This window comes from Heterocephalus glaber, unplaced genomic scaffold, assembly GCF_053883595.1.
Source record: "Heterocephalus glaber isolate CG9 unplaced genomic scaffold, H.glaber_assembly_v1.0 deba00001523, whole genome shotgun sequence".
NCBI lineage: Eukaryota > Metazoa > Chordata > Mammalia > Rodentia > Bathyergidae > Heterocephalus > Heterocephalus glaber.
The window spans coordinates 983722-1005581 of NW_028258327.1; the positions used below are offsets into that span (position 1 = coordinate 983722).

Below are 21860 nucleotides of genomic sequence, written 5' to 3' on the forward strand. Positions count from 1 at the left end.
CCCAAGTTCAATCCCCAGTACCAAAAAAATAAAAATTAAAAAAAAAATAAAAAAGCAAATAGATCCCCAATCAGACCAGTTTTCCCCCAAAACAGGAGATTCCAGTCTACCCAAGTCCACATACTAAGGACATTCCATTTGCTTTAATCCTTACAAAAAAGTAACCTGAAATAACCTGTTGGCCAATCAGCTTTTCTTCTATTGTTCTGTTCCCTGTTCTCATCTTACAAATCCTACTGTTCTTTTATCGCCACCTGTGAGCTCCCACTGTTTTGTAAAATGAAGCCCCCTTACTCATGAGCTGTGAAAAAGCCACTAGATCCATAAGAAAATGTTATAATTTTGTCTTTTGGCATTTCAAAGCCCATAAAGTTTTTTCATAATTGTCTTAGCACCAAATATTTTAAAGCTAGGTATGCAGTATACTTGAATGAAAATTCTAAGAGCATTTACCTTCAGTAGGAAATTTCTTGGCTCGTTCCTCAAAGAACCATTCTCCAGTTTTTATTTTCACATTTCTGAAAAGTAAGCAGAAAGGATGCCTCAGAGAGTCGATATGAATTTTGGGCCTATAAGAGATAGAGAAATTATACCACAAAATATTAGTCTTACAAGGAACCAAACATGTCACTTTATAGATTTCCTTTAGAGGTTAAATGATTTGAATATCTAGCAACAAAGCTGACTGTCCTACTCTATTTTACCTCACATGTGACATGCACATGTGAGATACACATGCTTGTGCCTAACGCATATCAAGTATTTAGTATTTTCTGAATACACAAAGTGAAACAAAACTGCCATCAAAGTTATTCATTTACCATGTTAATGGTGGAAAGCAAGGGCATGAAGGATAGGCTCCAGAAAAATTTAACACTCTGAATTTGGCCGAGAAGAGAAAGATCATCTTCAAGATAATGTTCATTTACGTTTACCAGGAAATTTGCCAAAAACCCACCCTCATAGATGACCTCCTCCTGGAATATGGGACCAATGTGCTTCAGTAGAAGTCTTGGAACCTGGGTCCAAGTGAAAATTGAGGCTGAAGGGAGGCCTGGTCAGGCCAGGTTCCCAAAGAAAAGAATACACATGGAGCAGACATTACAAAGCAAGAACCAACCTTAATTTTACAGCATACAGATTATAGTGGCCATTATCAGTTTTTCTGAGACACAGTAAGACAAAACAGCCATGTGCCCTTGCATAGCCATGTGATACATTCATTGTCATCCATGCTGATTCATTATTATTATAACAAAACCCTATTGTGCACCTGTGCTAAACGACAGGATTGTGTCCTCAGATGCCCTCTGATGCCCTCCAACTCCTGGGCTTTGACACATCTCACAGTGGCCTCCTACATGTACTCATCAGAGAATAATAGTTTCTAACCAGATGGAGAGAAGAAAGTGGTTGACGTCTCTGACAATTACTATTACTCTATAGAGAAGGATAGGTTGTTTTTAAAGGTGGATTGACATGTTTGTGATTTTATTTACATTAACAACATTCTCAAGCATTAATGTTCAGTTCACTTGAGTTCATATAGAGCCTAAAAGAACTTAATGGAGAACTTATTTCAGTAAACAGCTTCTAGAAGAGAATTTGCCACAAGTTGAAGTTTAATTTTTTCTTAAACTTGCATAGCCAAGGAATTGACACATTTTATGGCACATTCATTTTTATTCTTTTATGGCACTGGGGATCAAACCTAAGGCCTGGTGCATGCTAAGCACACACTGTAGCACAGAGCCACATTCACAGCCCATGTGGCATATTATTTAAAGGATGTAAACAATTTATAATATCTCTATTTTACCTTTTTCCATCCTAAAAGGATATTAACAATTCTGTCATTTTTGAGGTTCTTTGAGTGAAATGAGGTGTCTCCAGAAATTTGGAAACTGTCAGAATAAAACATGGTTTGGGACTTCAGTTTCAAGAAGTTAGCATGTGAAGTTGTCTGTTGTGCATGGGACATGCAAGAAGGTGCCATCCTTGGGAGCTGACTGAGGTCTTTCCTCAGATCTCTATTTACCTTATTTCATTACCCTTGAAGACCGTGGATACCAAGTTCAGCTACTCCTGGAATTTCCAGTGCCCTAAATCTAAGGTCACCTTGGATTCCAGCAGAGCCTCAGGTGACTGAAATTGCCCCTTAAATCAGGATTCATCTTATGGGAACTGAATCGACCCTCAAGTCATAAGGAGTCTTCGGTGGGAACAGAACTGCCCCTCATATCACAAGGATTCAACCTGAGCCAGGAATCTGAACTGAGATAATGATTGACCAGACCCTGGCCACCTCAGCTAATCCTTAAGACTGAACAGACTGAGGGGGCAGTGCATCCCTCCAGCTACTCAAGCTGGAGTCCTTCTATTTTCTCTTACCTTCTATGTTAAGGACCAGCTTGATGCTTGTCAGCTCCCCAGTTAAAGTCATTTATCCTCTTCTCTTGCTTTCCAATTAAAGCTTTTTTCCTGCAAATCCATGCTTTAATTCTAATTTCCATCATTAGTAAAAGCAAAGACCCATGCTAGCCAGTATACCTCTCACTGTCCAGCTCATCACCCATGTGACCCAAATCCCTCATATCTGAGACCCTTCTGTATTCAATTGAGCCCCAGATACAGGCCCACACTGATAAGCAAACACACACACAGATACACAAGTGTAAAAGATGACAGTTTAGGAAAAGGAGGGTTAGAAGAGGCACACCCAAGCAGCCAACACTGCAAACTCCTGTAATTGAACGAATGCTCTGGCCCTGATTTCAGAAGCAAATTAACAAAAATCCCAGTCACCTAGTGCCAATTATCTAATGTAATCAACTGATCATTTCATTTCAACTGAGTCCTTGTGAAGTTTAAGCAGGGACTAATTTGGCACATAGGGATTTGGGTACAAACATAAGGGTCTGTTGGGCTTATCTGTGATTGGAGAATGGGAGGATGAAAATACCAGCATCCTAAAACCATAAGAAGACCACTGCTTTTTGCACTAGAGGCCGTTTTCTTTGAATGCCAGATTTGAGCTAGGCCTCCATCACCTCGGTGTGTACAATCAGCTGTTACATAAGCAGTTACCCCAAGACACCTTTCATAAGGACTCCCTGACTACATCAAGTCTCAAGCTTTAAAGGAGGACTGTTTGCCTTACTGTCTCCAACAGAGGCAAACAGATCCTGCAGTGTCTGTGCTCCGTAGAGCCAACACAGGATAGCATGACTCACAGTAACCAAAGGAAGCATTCAGCACTTCTTCCTAGACGATTAGATCGTAATCAGAGTATGAAAGCTTCTTGGAACATTCGATAAGCTCGGCAGTAGGCTAAAGCTTTTAAGTTTCTCAAACCCCCATGACTTGCTTCTCTAAAACTTTTTCAGTCAACTTATAAATGTACCTCAAAAAGCAAAAGTGTGAGGTGGTTGTGAGAGCAGGAGATGAGGAATCAGGAGACCTGCCCTGGCCCTGACCTTCTCGCTAAGGCAGCCCCCTGCAGGAGGATCGCTGAAATCACAAATCCATCTAAGCACCTGGTGCATAGACGGCCCCAAGAAGCTCCCAAAAGCTTCAGCATCAATGTTCATGGTCTTGAATCCTGCTAATGCTGTTATTGCATTAGCAAAAGAGAAAGGATTATTGAAAAGCACTTTGCAAATGCTCACATAAAAATATTCAATAAGTAGGGCTGGGGATTTAGCTCAGTGGTTCCACTGCCTGCCTCACAAGCACAAGGACCCAGTACTGAAAAAAATAATAAATAAATAAATAAATAAATAAATAAGGTAAATGAAGAACCCTAACAATAATATTTTGGCCTCATTATTCTGAGCCAAACAGGATGTTGGAACGCATTTTTATTTTCCATCCAATTTATTTGCATCTGCAGGTGGTTAAGATATTGCATCTATGCTTTATGCTCCAAGAAAAGAGAATGTAACACCCCTAGGGATGCTTAAGGTATTTTCACCATTCAGCTGACAAGTGCTGAGAAATTGGTCCACTTAGTCAGCAATCGTTGAAAGCCTGAAAAAGTGCACCTGGGCAGATCTGCTTTTTGACCAGTGTCTTGATGGCAAGGAACCCTCAAGAGTCTTCAAGAGGGCCCTGGTGGCTCATCAGACACACAAGCTGTAAAAACTCCAAATAAAGAAGCTGAATATTGTAAAACTGAGAGCAACCCAGCTTCTTTGTGTTAGTTTGTCCAACTGCTTGGTAATTCCCAGCTAAAATAGTGTTGGGCAGGCATACAGATGAAAACTGCTGAACTTCAAAGAGCCATGCATCTAGGAAGGTTTGTAGTTACAAAGTCAAGTGGTGGGTTTTTTCCACAAGCTCAGCTGATGTGATTGCAACATTTTTACAGGGAAAAAAAAAAAAAAGACTGATCATTGTGATTAAATCTTAGGTAACTATGAGAGGAGTCAGAGAATCAAGATGAAGATAAAGAAATGACTTTATCAAGTTGCTACCAATGCATTTTGCAGAACATTAATAACTGTCCCTTTCTTAACCTTAGCAAGAAGGCAGGCACCCTCTGCATCACATTCAGTGTCACAGTCACAGGTCAAGGGCTGGTGATAAACACACAGGAGCCGATGCACAAATGAACACTCCCACCTCTGCAAGAGGTGCCTGAAGATGAAGGGGTAGGGTGGAAACAAAATAGGTAGAGCCCACAGCTGTGTGCATTGAAACTGAATGTGTCCCACACCCTTGAAACATGCAGGGCAGGGGCCCCGCACTCAGACACTGGGCAGGAGCTAAATAGGAGGCAGGGTTGGGTGTACAATGGCAGGAAGGGCTGGAAATGCTAGTGAATCCACCAAATATTTACAAATATTAAAATGATAAATGTGAAACACTGTGCAAGCTAAAAACAAGGCCCTGGGCTGCCTGTGACTGGTCAGTCACAAGATTGAGATGTTGACTCCTGGTCTGTTGTATCTAACTACTCAGTGAAGCAAGAGAAATTCTACTTTGGCCTACAGAGCTGTCCCCGTCGAAAGCCTCAACTGTAAACACTGGGCCAGATGCCATGCATCCACCTATCCTCCCCCAGCAATCAAAGAAGAGGGATCGACTCTACCCCAGGGGCCCTGAGAAGGGCAGAGACAAGAAGCACTTGCTCTCACTTGGCTGAGCCTCCTCCTGGAGATCTGAGGAGACACCACAAGCATCAGACAAGAGGCCACAGGCAGGATAAATGGAGCTAAGCCAGCCAGACCAGGGAAATGGCTGCTGAGTGGGCACCACTGTGGGAGCCAGGAAAACTTTCTGGAAGCAGTCAGTCTTCAAGAACATGGCAGAGCCAACTCTGTGAAGAACCAGAAAGATATGAGGAAATTCCAGGCCAGAGTGAAGAGACCTGGGACAAAATACAGAAGATTTAGGAACCTAAGGATGCCAGAGCAGAGTGAGTTGCATTAACACCAATAAAGGGCAGAGCTGGCTCTGGGAAGTTCAGAGAGAGACCAAGGACATGAAAGAAAAAGGCATGAAATGCTGAGGAAGAACCTGACACAGATGCAGGGTGAGGCCACCCTACTCATTAGAAGAAGTCAGGTTAAGTAGCATAAAAGAAAAATCACAATAATCAGATCTAATTGAAAAAAACTTACCAGGTTAAAAAACAAGCAAACTCAAGGGGCTGAATTGTCAAAGAAGATTCCTTAGTGCATAAAAATCAGTGTGGAAAAGACTTATTCCAGTGTACAGATTAGAAACAGGTTTAATTACAAAGATGGAGGGGACACATTTCTAGAGCATAAAATCCAGGTGACAAATATAAATAGCTTCAGATGTCTCTGTAAAAGACAACAAAGATCCATTTACTGAATTTCTTGACAACTGTGACCCAGGATTTTCAAACTCAATGAGATGATTAGTCTTGAGGGGAAAAAAAACCAAGGGAAAGCAATCTCAACTATGCAATGGCTTAGAAAACATAACACCCAGATGTTCTTCTGGAGAAAATTTTTTCTTCTCTAGGAGGCATTTCCATTGATTAAAAAATGAAATCAAAAATAAAGAACTTGCAAATTGGGAAATAGGGGTGATCACAAAAGATGGCCACAATGAGTTGGTTAAAATATAGAATTGGCTGGATATGAGTATGGTATATATAAGCATAAAACAAAGCAGGAAACAAAAATATGGAAGGAGATGCTATACAACCTAAAAGAGTGATAACCACAAGAATGTAGATACTTCAATGATTAGCAAAATTAATGAAATTATTTACCAAACTTTCTCACTGGGATTGCACCGAGAATTATACCTGATGAAACCATTGTGAAGGGTCATACGTCCACTACTGGTGTTTTATCATGATCTCCAGAACTACACCCCAGTGATAGATTTCTACTCCAACATATGCTTGTCCACATCTCTCCTTCACAAGCAGCCAGCTCTCCCCATTTACAAACACTACTGGTATATAATGCCTGACCCACCTTCCATGGATTAGGGTTAGGGAAGCCATGGATTCTTTTTTCCCAGTCTTCCATGTTGTGTTTTAAAGTTTCCAGCCAAACCCAATTGCTTGCCTCTATTAATTCACTGGGTAAAAAGATTTTTATCCGCACTCATGGCTCTAAAATTCAAGGAGTTACAAAATGAAGCCTCCCTACCTCTTCTTTTCTTTTCCCCACTCACTCCCCACCTCACCCTAACTCAGGATGCAGCTGGAGACTACCTTCCTCCTAGCTCATCCACACTCACCAACTTTCCAGATCCCATCTTAAACTCCACCTCCCTTCCCCTCCATCTCCCCCAGCCTTCTCCAGTTCACAGAATAACTCCAAGTAAGTCTGGCTATTCTACAACCACAGCAAACTTGACAGGTCTGAAAGGGAATTCATTTTCTCCCCAGAACCACATTCCAGTCTCTCAAGCTAAAAATCTCAGAATCATTAAGTTATTGTAGAAATTCTTACGAAAGTGTGACTTCAAAGGAGCAACTAGCCTGCCCAGCATCCCCCATCTGCCTTAACTCTAGAGCACATCGGGCCCTGAGTGCTAGCCAAAGAGGCACTTGGCTACCATGCAAGGAACCAGTCCAGGAAAACTGCATCCTGAGGCTGACCTCCCCTGTAGGGTGACAGGCTTCAGCTTACTAAATAGGAGATAATTTAGAGGGTGAACAGTAAACATAATGAAACAGAAGGCTTGCTAATTCTCAAAAAGCTTTAAAAGACAGGATTTGCCATGATTAATCAAGTGCTGGCCTCAGGATGAATCCAACTTTCAACAAAAGCGACACACAATAGAGTGAAAGCGTGCTCATTAGAAGCAAAAAATAAGCTTTTTTCCTCAAAAGGGCTCCATAAATTTCCATGTTTTTACTCTGTTTTGAATGATATTTATAACCATTGATTCCACTTGATACACAGACAAAAAGAATGTTATGTCTTATGTATAATTATCATCTATCCCATTCCTACAGAAAACACTGTATGAACTCCATGTGAAACAGCCAAGTACCATTGAAAGTACTAATACACACTTGATCTTAGCCAAAAGGCCAAGAAGTGATGAATGTACTAAAATAGATGCCATTGCTAATTCAAACCATTTATCAAAGAACAAAAGGCTTTTCCTTGGTGAAATTCATCTTAGTGCTAATCTCTTGAAAATCTGTAAAGGTATGACTGTGAAATATTTCACAAAATTTAACTCATCTATATAAAGCTTTTCACGCTAAACACACGGGGGCTGGGGTATGGCTCAGTGGTACAGCACTTGTCTAGCATGCAGGAAGCTCTGCATTTGATCCCCAGCACCTCACAAAAGCAAAACCAAAATCTATAAGCAATTTCTATCAGTAATGGTAAACATTCAAATTTAGAGAAAAAAAAAAAAAAAAGAAATCAGGTCTGAAACCAAAAACAGACAGTGCAGGAATCTCATTTTAACTTCAGCACCACTAAAATCCTCCTTGGGCAAATGTCTAACGCTCCATCTGGCACTCAACTTCTTTTCCATTTTTCAGCGAGTTTGGCCTTTTACTCACTTGAATAGAGGAAATCTGCAATGAGTGTGCACCATTCCATTCTCATAGATTAGTTACCTACATTTATGGATTTAAAGTGGTGATTCAGTATCTTATAAAATATGGGACTGTGAAAATACTAGAGTGTATTTATATAAATTTATAGGATTGCGTTTTCTAAACTCTGGGAAGTTTTAAGCAGGAAACATAATTGTTATAAAACCTTTGCTGACACAGCACTGTTTTTCAGTAAAAATTACCTTGTGATATGTAGAAAATATAATGCATCATTTGGTAACAATACACTTACATCCAAATCTAAAAAGTATTTGAACCAAAGAAAATCCTTTTTATAAACTCCCAAATCTTATGTTAGCCATTGCTGCTTTGCAGCAATAATTCAAGATTCAGTCTGAGAACCAACAGTGTGAAAATAAAATGCCAAGGTCTGGGTCAATTTTCAGCTTCTCTCTACTAGCAGCAGGTGTGATAGAGACCGTTGTGCAGCCCAAGAGAATACTGTTCCCTGAAATCAGGGGTAACACCTGCTGCAAACTGGAAACTTTCAGTCTAAACATCTCTGTTCTAAATTCTGCTGCACACTTTTTGTTAAAATATTTGCCAACTTGCAGATTTTCCCAAGCATCAGGTTTTGAACCCATTCAGTCCAAGCCATCCTCACTACCAACAATGTCTCTAACAAAAAAAGAAAAACTCTCGGGCTGGAAGCTTAGCTCACTGGTAGAGTATTTGCCTAGCGTATCTGAGGCCCTGGGTTTCAAAAACAAACGAACAACAACAAAACCCACCAACAAAAAACATTCCTAGTGAAACAGAGGGAGAGTACCCACAAATATCTGAAGAGTATATGATTTGTGTGGTCATAGTCAATTACAAAGCAAGAGACTTTGCATCCAATATTAAAGGAAGACAGTCTCCAACAAGAGTTCCTGGACAATCTGCTTTAAAGGTATGAACAAGTTTCTTGTGGAATTTGAAGACACTGCATGGTATATTATTTTAAAGGGAAAAAATCCATGCAGACCTAAGCTCTCAAACTCAATTTCCTTAATGAAGCTAAAACAAACAAGTAAATACAAAGCTTAATCTCCTTGACATTTGAGCACAGTTGTTGCTTACCATGGGCCGTTTCACCACAGAAACTGTCAAAAATTTCACGGGGGAAAAGTCAATCAAAAAGCATGGAGAAGTTACCGTAATGCTTCTTGCTCTTCTTGCTTTTCCCCAAGCAGCTCCTCTGATTGGAAGCCACCCCTTCTTGTTGAAATCGCTCTTTTCTGGTTCGCTCCTGAAGACCACACCTGCCTCCTCACTGCAGAAAGCAGCTCTCCACCAACTTTCTTCCTCCAAGTCTTTCCACCTGGTCTCTGTTTACTGAGTTCTTTCCATTGCTTCTCTGAATCCTTCAGTTTTCTGACACCTACAATCCAGTCCCACATGCAAAGCCATCTATTTGCCAGGCCTGATAATTTTTCACTCTTCCCTCTGCCTTCAAGACAAGTTCCGTCCGCCTTTTGGGACCACCTGTCACACTCCCCATCATGACTGCCCCAGCATCCTCACCCAGCATCTTCATCTGTGCAGCAATGTTCTCACTGCTGCTTCATCTTCCTCTTCTGCCTCCCAAGTCCACCAGCCAGACTACAGTAGACTTCTGGGATGGCTGTCATGGAGCAAAGAGCACGTGTTTGCCCTCCAGGTCCCGCTCCCTAGGATGCACACAGATGCTTCTGAGTGGCTTTTAAGACTCTGCCCTCTGTGGGATTCCCCCTGAGGGCAGGCCGGGTAGGGATTAAGAGGGGCCTGGCTGAGGCTGGGCTCTCCTTCACTATTGCATATCTCAGCCTCCACTTGCTGTCTGTAAAATGAGGATGGCAGTAGTAGCTACCCTTTAGGAATGTTTGAATATTCAAATAAAGCTTAAAGAAATATTCCAACCACAGAAGGGTTGGCTGAGTTGACTCAAGTCACCTTGAGTCAATTCCACCTCCTGGTCTCCTTCCTGAGTACCAGCGCCCTTAGCCCAGGATTTGGTATTTCTCTAAGGGAAAGCTTTTCCTGAAGGCAGAACCTTTCCTGGGCCTTCTACACAGCCCAAGCTGCCACATTCCGCAGGCCTTTTCCTCTGCAGCAGTCTGAAAGTGGACCTGTTAGTATTTTTAATTGCTACCCTATAGGTCTGCTTGTCCTGGTTTTAAGAATCCATTCCCCTGTTCCCATAACCACTTCTTCCTGAGGGAGGTGCCTCAAGCTGAGGGAGAAGCAAGAGGAGAAAAATGAGTGGGGTTAAAACCCTTTCCCAGGTCCCAGGATGTGGGATAGTGAGGAATGTCTAGATTTTACAAGGCTTCATCTTTATTTGGGTCCTGAAGTAGGATGGTAGCCCAGAGATGACAAGGGCTGCGAAGAAAGGGCGGGAGGGTGAAGGGAGAGTAAGCATGTGTTATTCTCACTTAGCTCTCTCCCCACACAACTTCCTGGGTTAATTCAGTCAGGTTAATGCAATTACTTTAGGTGTTTTGAAAAAACATTTTCAGAATAAGGAAGCTGGGGTTCTAGAAATAATACCACTTTATGTACTTTGAGGGTCAAGTTACAGTGCCCGGGCACCATGCCCTGGAGATTTCAACACGGTCAGCTTCTTGGGAGATTGCCTCAACCCCTGTCCTCCTGTTTGGATTTTTAGTTTCTAGTTAACTATTAGAGGACAAACTGCTGCAGAATGTAACATCTTCCCAGGTGAGGTTTGTCAAAAAACTTCAAATGTATGTGGTTGACTTAATGGGGATAGATAAGAGACAGACCTTTCTAGGAGTGTTTGGAATCATCATCTGCTCTCCGGAGAGCCTGGGCCAGCCTCATACCTCTCCGGCCAGGGCAGCTCACAGTCCTGCTTTGATTTTTGCTCCCAAGCTAAGAAACACCTGAAAGACATCCATTCTAGCAAACTGAAGAAACAGGGTAGCTGGTTCAAGTGAGTTTAATGTGGCCAGCTGCTACAGAAAGGGAGGCACACAGTTCAAGAGAGAAGAAATCAGGTTGAACCACTTCTCTTGGGCTGAGCGACTGAAATACAGTAAGCTTTGCAAAGGAACAGGAAATTAAGTAGATTAATGTCTGGATATCCAGTAAAGATGATCCTCCTGGGTTAGGAGGAAGGCCCAGCCACCTGACCCCTGCTGCAGACACAGCCTGGCTGCTCGCACATCTGCAGCAATATTGAGAAGTTGTTTTCAGGTCTCAGGGTCTGATTACTACCTAGGTTCACACCTGCCTCACATTTGTTCCTTCCCGCAAGATCTGTGATGCCCCGGTGCACACCGTTCCCCCGGCCAACAGAAACCCATCTTGCATTTTCAAGGACTCCACAGCCAGCCAGTTTCTGCTTTGAACGATGAAAGTCCGAGTCAGATATGTTATCTTTATCATTTTCAAATTAGTTAAAAAACACTGATTCTGTGTCTGAAGTTCTTTAAAAACTCTCCATCAAAAGGTAAAATAAAGGTAGATTTACTGTACCATCAACAGGGAGCAAATCCATTTCCCTATCTGACTACGAAATTGCCTGAAGTTTGCCTCTTTCAGAAAGACTGCATTCAAAAAGCCCTCACTGGCCAGGCATGGTGATGCAGAGCTGTAATCCCAGCATCCTGGGAGGCTGAGGCAGGATGATCACAAGTTCTGGCCCAGCCTGGGCAACTTACTGACTTAGTGAGGTCCTGTCTCAAAATAAAAAAAATAATAAAAGGAGGGGAGGGCTGGGATGTAGCTCAGTGTGAGGGACCTTAGGACCCAGGATTGCCAAAACACAAAACAAAGCCCTCACTGAAAGCTGCACAGACTCCCTCTAATGTTTCCCACATCATCATGAACCCCACTTTTTCCAAAGGAGAGAAAATAAGCTCTAAAGAGACTAAGGCGCTTGTTAATAAATTTAAACGAATCTTAAGCTTCTGGGTTAGTTCATCATTAGCCATTACAAACTTCTGTAAGCTAAAACACTTTCTATATAATGGAATCATTTTCAAATCAGAGGGTGCTCTGCCTCTGGCACCCTGGAGGCATCTGCAGGTCGGAGTGAGGAGCGAATGCTCTCCATCCAGGGTCTCTCTGGGACCCCCTTGGCCACCTGACTCAGTGGAGGAACCCGAGCCCAGTAGTGCTCACCTGTCCTCGAAGCACATGGTGCACCTCCAGGTACAGGTCCTGTGCAGGAACACGCGGCACTTGGAGCACACACGGTGGCTGCAGCCCTGGCACACGGCACCCCGGTTCAGCAGCCGCCCCAGTGTCCGCTGGCAGCGCGCACAGCACTTGTCCTTGTACTCGCAGCTGGAGCCCTTCACTCCTCTCCACCAGAGATGTTGCAGCTGTGTCTTCAGTCTCCTGCAGCCACGGAATCAAATAAGAAACCACTGGCTGGAACAGCAGTGGCCAGACCACAGGGGACAGAGAGCTTCAACTAAATTGCATGGTGAGGGAAGGGCCTTTGGGCATTGACATCTCTGGGTTCCAGCTCTGGGTTCTGGCTGTGTGAGCTAGGGCTCCAGGGCTTCTCAATTGTGAAGCAGGAAACCAGCTTACCTCTCAGGTGGCCAAGAGGATAACACAGCAAAGCAAAAGCAATGTCCCTGGCCCAGATCCTTCTGTGCTCAAGAAGAGTGAAAGAAGAGGGAAGGACACAAGAAAGGGCATCCAGCTGAGCATACTAACACGTGCCTATAATCCCAGCATTCCAGAAGGCAGAGGCAGGAGGATTGTAAGTTCAAGCCCCGCCTGGGCAACTTAGGGAGACCCTGTCTCAAACTTTAAAATAATAATAATAATAATAATAATAACAACAACAACAACAACAACAAAGAGGTGGGGATGCAGCTCAGTGTAAAGGCCCTGGGCTCAATTGCCAAATACCACTCACCCATACACAATACACAACACACAATAAAAGACATCTTTTTAAATATGCAAGGCATGGGAAGATCTATAAACACACAGTATAGCACATTTCCTACTATTGTGATAAGTTACCCAATAAAATTATTTAACTGATGCTTTGCTTTTGCTACTTTTTCTTCTTTAATGGGTGGCCAGTGGCCTTCTAGCCCCTAACTCCTCTAGGCTAGACAGTGGCCGTAGTGCAATGCAACATTGTACTGGGCCCTAAAGGTGTCAATATCCACAGCACTCTTAAATGCAGTGTCTCCATTACCTACTTTTAGAAGAGATAAGCCAATCCCAAGGAAAAGATTACATCAGAACACGAGTTTAAAATTCAACTTTCAATACTTTCCCTAGAAACAGGACCTTTTGAAACAAACCTCCCTTACCCTAGTATCCATGTTATATTAATAATATCCAAAACGATAGCTTCAAATCACTGAAAGATCTTGAATCATCAGAGAAAATTGCATTTTTGTCAATGAGTTATAGTTTCTAATGGGAGAAAGTTTACTAGTACACTTTGAGAGCTCTGAAATAACAAGGGAGGATAAAAAGGGTATTGTACCTTCCAGTCAATCAGAAAATTTCCCTTGTTCCTCAAGCACTTGGTTGTAGAAAGTTTTATTTATTTATCTATTTTTGAGACAGGATGGCCTTGAATTTATGGCGATCTTCCTGCCTCAGCCTCCCAAGTGCTGGGCTTACAGGTTGTGCCACCACTACACCTGCTTTATACAAAGTTTTAGATTGTGTATTTTTCTTAGCAGACTCTGCAAGAGTTCTGCCATTAGAAACCAAACCAAACCACAGATTGCATTTGCTTTTTTTTTGGTGCTAGGAATTGAACTCAGGGCTTTACACATAGTAAGCACATACTTTACCACTGAGCTACACCCCCAGCCCATTTATTTATATCCTCTGTAAACACTGATAAATAAGCACTAAGCACCACTGGATGTAAAAATGGATCTTGACAGCTAACAGTGGACAGCTCTGATACCAGCCTTAAGTGTTAATTCATGTCACACAGCTTGTCCAACTTAGAGACATACAAGAAAGAAACTCACTATTGACCAAGTAGTCGGGGAACAGGCTAAGCAGGTTTGTGCTTTGTGCTCCCTTTTTCCTCAAAGCCAACAGGGAAGCAAAAGCGAACAAAGTAAAAAGGCAGCAGTGGATTCCATCAGACCTGCTGATTCTAAGCTGCTTTCTTTGTATCTTTAGGTGGCACCAAAAGTAATGTAGGAAAACTCTTAACCCAAGTTCTTTTCCTTGGGGGAGGAACCAGAAGCCTGAAAGTGTTGCTTGAATTATTTCCATAAAGAAGGCAAATGGAAGAGCAGATGGCAACCAGCATTACAAAAGGCACCATTTGAAATGAGCAATAGGGGCAGCCTCCCTTTTTCCTTACCACCTTCCAGGTTCAGGTCGATACCAAAGCCATCTCCACTCATAAGCCTACCCCAGAGCCTTCTTAGTCAGAAGTCCAGCAGTGAGTGACCAGCAACAAGCAAGCAAGCACCAAGTAGCCAAGGTTCCGGGCCAGCTTCAGGGACCCCAAGCCCCCAGTGCCCTGCACCCATTAGCAGTGCAGCTTACCGTATCCTTTCCTCCTCTATGCTTCGCACAGCCTGATCTCGGTGGAGGACCTGAAGGATGATCTCCTGCTCTAACTCCTTGAGGGAATCCAGATTCACTTCATAGGCCATGTCCTGTCCCTTTTCTTGGACCCAAGTTGGCAGACTTTCAGCGTCTAGCCGGCAGGTGAGTACCAGAGTCCAGCTGCAACCGTGCGTTCTTCAAAGAGCCCCTCTCTGATTTCACTCTCGCCTGTGCTCTGCTTGGAGCTCTTTTTCCTTCTCTAACTGTGTCATACTCTTCAGAGAAGACAGCTCCCAGAGCCTGTCCCTCTGTTGGAGGACTGGCGCCCGAGGAGTGTTCTCACTGGGCTCTGCCACAGCCTCTGACATCCGCCTGAGACAAGAGCATATCTCTTTTCTGAGGTTTTGCCAGAGATTGTTATAAAGTATGCATGGCTCCAAGCAGATAATTCCTGCAAAGCAGAACAATCCACAACCTGAGGAAGTTTACAAATAGCAGTAAGAAGGTTATGAATGACTATAAAAGCTAATCTTCCCATAAAGTGTTTCTAGGTCAGCAGGATTGACAATCAAAAGGTCAGTTGGTTCAATACCTGTAGAAAAGATAAGAAAGCACAGTGTCATTTTTCCTGACTTGAGTATCTCTGCAGTGTTACTTCAGAAAAAGACAAAAGTTTCTACATCGACAAATCTGCATTTCCTGCTGCAGTGACAATGTGAGATTTTTAATTTAGTTAAATAAGACTTATTATATTCAGAAGTTCCACACTTGGATTTTCCTATTGTGAATTCTTTTTTGTTGTTGTTGTTAAATTCTTTTATTGGTACATTTTAGGTATACAATACAATTACATTTCTCACTGGGAATTGTACCTTTACATAATGCATCTTGGTTCTTATTTTTTCCCCATTCCTAGCCCTCCCTTCACCCCCCCCCACCCTTCCCTATTTACAAAGACTTTATTTCCATTTTTCCCATTTCTCATCATTTTTCCTTTCCCTTCTTTCCTTTCCCCTGCCCCTCCCACTACTCCTACCCCTTTGGACCTTTTCTTCCTATTTTGCATTATTGATTATTCATTCCAATCATTGGTACATTTTAGGTATACAGTATAATGAGTGGATGCAGATTGAGGCCATACTCTTAAGTGAAATAAACAGGACACACATGTATAAATACCGAATAGTTTCTCTGGTGTGAGAAACTGAAAGTGTAAATAAGGGCTAAAATGTATAATAGGTAATGTGAAATAGGAAGAAAAGGGGCAAAGGGGAAGGAAATGGGAGGGGTAGGGGAAAGGAAAGAAGAGAATGGAATTAATATGAGAAAATGGAAAAATAGGAACAAAATCTTTGTAAATAGGGAGGAATGGAGGAGTTGAAGGGAGGGCTGGGCAAGGGTGAAAAATGAGAACCAAGAGAGACTATGTAAAGGTGCAAATTTCCAATGATGAATATCATTATATTGTATACCTAAAATGTACCTATTGTGAATTCTTTATCTTCAGTTGGTCACAGTGCAAAGGTCTATGTTTAACATACAATTGTGTGGCACTTACTGATGGGTAAGTTCTGAGAAAAGCATCGTTAGCTGATTTTACCATTGTGCAAACATAGAGTTCACCAACCCAACGACACAAACCTCAGTGTCACAAACCTAGACAATGTGTATGTGGCTCACCCTACTCCACCTAGGGCCATGATGAACACCACAAGAGAAAATGGTGTGATCAAAAGATGCAGTACTCTGGAACACTGAGGCAGGAAGGTCACAAGTTCAGGCCCAGGCTGGGCAATTTAGTAAGACCTGTCTTAAAATAAAAAATAAAAAAGGGCTGGGGATGTAGTTCAGTGAGAAGGTCCTGGGTTCAATCTGAGAACACATGGAGTTCAATCCCCGGTACCAAAACAAAAACAAAAACAAAAACAAAAATCTGAGAACACACACACACACACTCACACACACTCACACACACTCACACGTACTGAAAAAAGAGATGGATGAGACTGCTGCCACAGTAACATGACAAATTTCACATTAAGCTTTTCTAAAATAAGTAAAACACTCTAAAATAATGATTAAAAGTATAATATAGAAAGTGCAGGGGCCGAGGATTTAGCTCAGTGGTGCCAGCGCCCGCCTCGAAAGCGCAAGGTCCCAAGTTCAATCCCAGGTACCAAAAAAAAATAAATAAAGTGCATAAGCCAGTAACAGTTGTTTGTTATCAAGTATTATGAACTATACATAATTGTAGGTGCTACACTGTTCTCCGACAGGCAGTATAGTAGGGGTGTTTACACTGGCATCACCACAAACACAAGAATGATGTCTAGGAATTTTTCAGCCATTATCATCTTCTAGGATCATTGTGCTGTATGCAGCCTATCGTTGACGGAAAAATCATTATGTGGACACTACTGACTGTACATCAGTCTAATTGAAAATGCATTAGAGAAATGATGCTCTTAATTGCTAGCTATTATTTTTACAAGTAATGTCAAAACTGAAAAAAAAAATGAAATCATATCAGGTGTGGTGGCACATGCCTGTAATCCCAGCACTATGGGAGGGTGAGGCAGGAGAATCAGAAATTCAAGCCCAGCCTGGACAACTTAGTGAGACCCATCTCAAAATTTTTAAAAGGGTGTGTGTGTACTGGGGATACAGCTCAAGGTGAAGACCCTGGGTTCAACCTCCAGTACCGGACACAAAAAGATTGTAATCCATTTGGAAAGTATAAAGTGGCACCAGAACTTCAATCTACCAATTATTTATGATTTTTAACAGTTTTCATGAGCTTCCTTAAGCATCAGGTCTTGTTTCTGTTTGCATAAGCTGAAAGCTTCTGCATACATCCTTCTACCAAGATAATGTGGACGATCAAATGAATATTCTTTCTACAGTGCCAGTTTTGCTAGCAAACCTATGTGAATCCCACAGCAATAAGATGTCCTTCTTATGTTCTAGAAGCTAACCTCCTTTGCTGGGCTTCAACATGGTCCACATTATATTATGATCCATAGCAAATCCACAAATGAGAGATTAATAGAGCTGTAAGGTATCATTCTCTTCAAGCCAAGTTAATCTGTTTCTTAATCTTTGGTATCTGGTGAAGTCTATGTATTTAAATTCATAAAATTAGATACATTGGGTTACAAAGGTAATTGATTATACTAATCTATTTCTAATTGTAACATAGTAATAATATATGTTTGTTCATGCATGAAATAGTAAGGTCTGATAGTGATCTAATATCTAGCAACCATAATTTCTAAGTAGTGATGGATATAGAAATATTTTGAGATACTGTATCTACAACATGGAATGTGGTAGGAAAATATCTGTGATTTCTATTAGGCACCAAATTACAGGTCCTATTGAGTCTACCATGGTGTGCTGCTTATGTTCATAATTTAAGGAAATGCTAAATTCCAGTTAAAGATGAATGAAAATAAAGATGTAATTTTCCTCCACCCAAATTCCTGGGCCACAGGCTAATGACTACCAGCTTCAGGGAGTCCATGTCTGTCAGTTTCTTTATTGTGAGATAAAGTTAAAATATATTGCTCACCCTAATCACAGAAGTTGCTAGATGGACAAACCCAGCCTCTGAGGAGGACCCACTTGGACTCCAGTCTCCAGTACTTTACCCTCAAGTGCCAGCTCTCCAAAGGCTTTCTGTCCAGATGGTGGGAAACTACAAAGCAAAGAGGACTCTGGGCTCTGTCCCAGAGACTGGGACCTTTCTGTGTCAGTAGGTCCAAAGCCCCGTGCCCCCTTGGCTCCAGTTTCCAGATAAACAGAAAGTACCAGAAAATCTTAGTTCCGGGAGGCTCTGAGTCTCTGGGAAAGAGGAAAGCAGTAGAAAAGAGCACATGCCCAAGTGCCAAGAGTAAGGAACAAGTTACATCCATCACCAACTTTCCCAGCCTGGTCTTCTAAACTTGCCGTTGGTTTGGTTTTTTTGTTTTTTGGTACTGGGAATCAAACTCAGGACCTTGCGCTTGTGAGGCAGGTGGCGGCACCACTGAGCTACATCCCCGGCCCACTGTTGGTTCTTTCTTTTCTTTTCTTTCTTTTTTTTTGGTTGTTGTTTGGGTTTTGTTTTGCACTGGGATTGAACCCAGGGCCTTCACACTGAGCTACATTCCCAGCCCTTTTTTAAATTTCTTTTTTAAATTTTGGGACAGGGTTTCACTAAGTCACACAGTTGCCCAAACTCGGCTCAAACTTGTGGTCTTCCTGCCTCAGCCCATCATGACACTGGGATTACAGACATGCACCACCCTGCCTGGCTCTTCTTGCTGTCTTACTTCTACTCTACTGAACATGTTGGGTCTTTGTCTGAATCTCAAGAATTTTAATAAAGATCTTTGCACTTGGCTCAGAACACGAGATGTGAGCACTGTGCTTTCTTTTCATGTGGCTGTTGGTGGCTCTTGTCTGGCTCTGGCCTCCAACTCTTCAGGAAAGTAAGACCACATTCAGCACAGTCATTGGAGGTAATGACAGCGCCTGGTGTCTGCACAGGAACAACCTGGGAATCTTCAAATGCACATTCCTCAGGTGTCTAAGTCTCACACATCTCAGAAATACAGAATCCAATTATCACAAAACACCATTCCATACCACATCACCCCAAGCAGGGTCCACCTATGGGAAGTCCCCTTTACAAAGAGAAGTGGGAGCTTAGCGCCCCCTCGTGGCCATTCACTCCTAGTTACACAAAAGTAAAATTTGTTTCCCCGGACCATCCATTCAGTCATTCAGTAAATACTTACTGAGCACCTTGAAAGAGCCAGACGTTGTTCCGAGTGCTAAAGATACGTGGTTTGGTGGACCAGTCATTTATACCCTATCCTATTTCTCATTTAAAAAATGACGTGGCATATAATAAAAGTACACGGAGGACAATCAAATAAAGTTAGAGACATCAGAAGAAAGAAGGAAAAGGGACAGAGTTCTTCCAGGAAGCTGGAGTGACACAGTCACTGTGTATAAGTATTAAATAAATCTCTGACCTTCCTGGTAGCCAATGCAAGACAATACAAAACACAGAGACAAAATCAGGATGGTATATATGGCCCTGATAAAATGAAAGAGATATAGAAGAGCATCCTCAAGGTATAAAGATCTAAGAATCAGTCACTTCAATAGTGGTTTGGCAGAAGTGTAAAATTGTGCTCCGTGTATCTTTATTATACTGACTTTAAATTAAAGCCAAGGACTGAGCCCTAAATTGTAATTCACTGAAAGTACTTCAAACACAGAGCAAGACATGGTGCTTTCTGGTTTTCAAGCCGACACAGGTATGGTCTTAGACCCCAGTGGACTACTGACAACACTCAGGCTTGTATATACTGTGTTGTTACCTTCAATACATACTTACAATAAAGTTGGATTTTGTTTGTTTGTTTTTTGGGGGGTGAGGTAGGGTCTCGACTTGTAGTTCAGGCTTGCCCTGAACTCTCTGTAGCCCAGGCTGGCCTCAAACTTGCAGCAATCCTCCTGTCTCAGCCTCCCGAGTGCTGGGATTACAGGTGTGTGCCACCACACCTGGCAGTAAAGTTTAAGGTGCAAACTGGCACAGTAAGAGATTAGCAACAGTAACTAATATAAAACAGTAGTTATAACATATGGAATTTTCTGGAATTTTCCATATCATATTATAAGACTGAGGTTGCCCATAGGTAACTGAAACCATGCAGAGTGGACCTGCAGATGGGGTATTGTATATCTAGTTTGTCTTATGCAGCCACACTGTATTCCAGGGGGACTTCGGATGTTCAGAAAAACAGTCTAGTCACAGGGCTTGGTGTGTCTGTTTGACAGCACTTTTTATCGGCCTTTTGAGTGTCACACACATGCCAGGTATTGAGGGTATGAACACAAGCAAAATCCAATCTCTGCATTCAAGAAGTGTACATTCCAGCCAGAAAAAAAGACATGTAAATGAATAAATCATAGCATGCCAATATGAGTATAAAAATCCAAAGGTCTACCGAGAGCGCACTGGGCGGCGTGATGCACAGTATGTAGGGAGGGCTCGGGGCTGGTGGCACGAGGGAGGGCTTCCTGGGGCAAAAGCATGAGTCATCTTTGCCAGAGGATGGAAACAGCCATGCATCTGCCAACACGCCGCACACAAAAGAGCGCCCATTCCCGCAAGGTAACTCGCCTAGTGACGCCCATGGCCATTTTAGTTCAAGAAAATGTGTGCTGTGATGTTTACACAAGGACAAATCACCTAACAACGCATTTTCCAGAACACACTCTGGTCATTATCTGACATGTGACTGCATTCAATCCCGCTCTGGAAGCTTGAAACAAGGCTTGCTTCCCTCAGAGTAACGGGGAAGGGGAAGTAAAAAGGATCAAGATGTGATATGTATATGTACTAATTCCCCACTATGAACGTATTTATCATATATTACAAACATATACTATTAAAGAAGGGAAACGTACTAAATAATAAAAAAGAAATTAAAACTGGAGAGGACAAAGAAGACAGGCAAGGGAGATGTTCTTTATACGCAGGCGGGTGATTTCTTTCGTCCAGTTATCTCAGCAGGTGGTCATCAGAGCAAAGGAAGTAAAGTGTGGAAATGTAGCAAAGAGCAGCAGCATGCGAGCCAGTGAACGTTACTCACCACTGCAGCTTCAAGGGAAACTGCACCGCCCGGCCGCAGGCTCCGAGCCGCATCCGGCGAGCCCCCCCCCCCCCCCCCCCCCCCCCCCCCGCCTACCGCTGCGCTGCAGCTGCTTCCTCGCAAAGCTTCGTGGCTCCAACCCACGAACTCGGCGCTCTCTGCCCCCGACGTAAGGGGAAAGCTGAGTCACCAAACTGACCCGACGCCTCCACCGGCAGATTTCTATGTATGTCTAACTTCTTTCTGGAAGCCTAGGGCAGCCGTGAAGAACGCCAGCCCACCTGAGGCAGGGGATGAACCAAGAGCAGCTCTGGTCCCTAGTTCCAGCCGCAGGTGGGCTCCGAACTAGCAGGCTGCAGACTCGCTTTGCACACCGGATGACGTGCGAGTGTGCTCATCAGAAAGTCTGATGCAGAAATGGACGTGGGCTTAGGGATCCAGTAGATGTTCCCGGAAGCCAGTAAAGCCCAAGCTTTAAGGTTTCTCACTTGCTCGGGCCCCATCGGAGGCCCCACCTCCGTTTCAGATTCATTTCTTTAAAAAGGCTTTGAAAGTTATGTAAACTCAAGGTCCCCAGAATTCTGTGCCTACGCGCCAAAGATGGGAGCGTTTAAATCTCAACCACGCGAAGCCTACCTGAGACAGGACAA

General features: G+C 42.7%; 1 protein-coding gene across 10 annotated transcripts in view; it reads right to left on the reverse strand.

Annotated features, from left to right (window-relative positions):
• The window catches only part of Sytl3 (synaptotagmin like 3), a 95248-nt gene that overhangs the window by 64137 nt on the left and 9251 nt on the right, over window positions 1-21860 (reverse strand). For 5 of the 10 annotated variants that reach the window (XM_087187903.1, XM_021251975.2, XM_013069169.3 and 2 more), the window contains exons 2-4: window positions 14558-15152; window positions 12185-12403; window positions 454-569 (exon numbers count right to left, since the gene is read on the reverse strand). In XM_087187903.1, coding sequence (XP_087044029.1) covers window positions 454-569; window positions 12185-12403; window positions 14558-14667 — 445 coding nt within the window. In that variant the 5' untranslated portion in view covers window positions 14668-15152. Of the gene's footprint in view, window positions 1-453; window positions 570-9136; window positions 12126-12184; window positions 12404-14557; window positions 15153-21860 lie in introns of those variants that run through there. The other 5 variants (XM_021251976.2, XM_004874547.4, XM_021251974.2 and 2 more) reach the window with 4 other exon arrangements.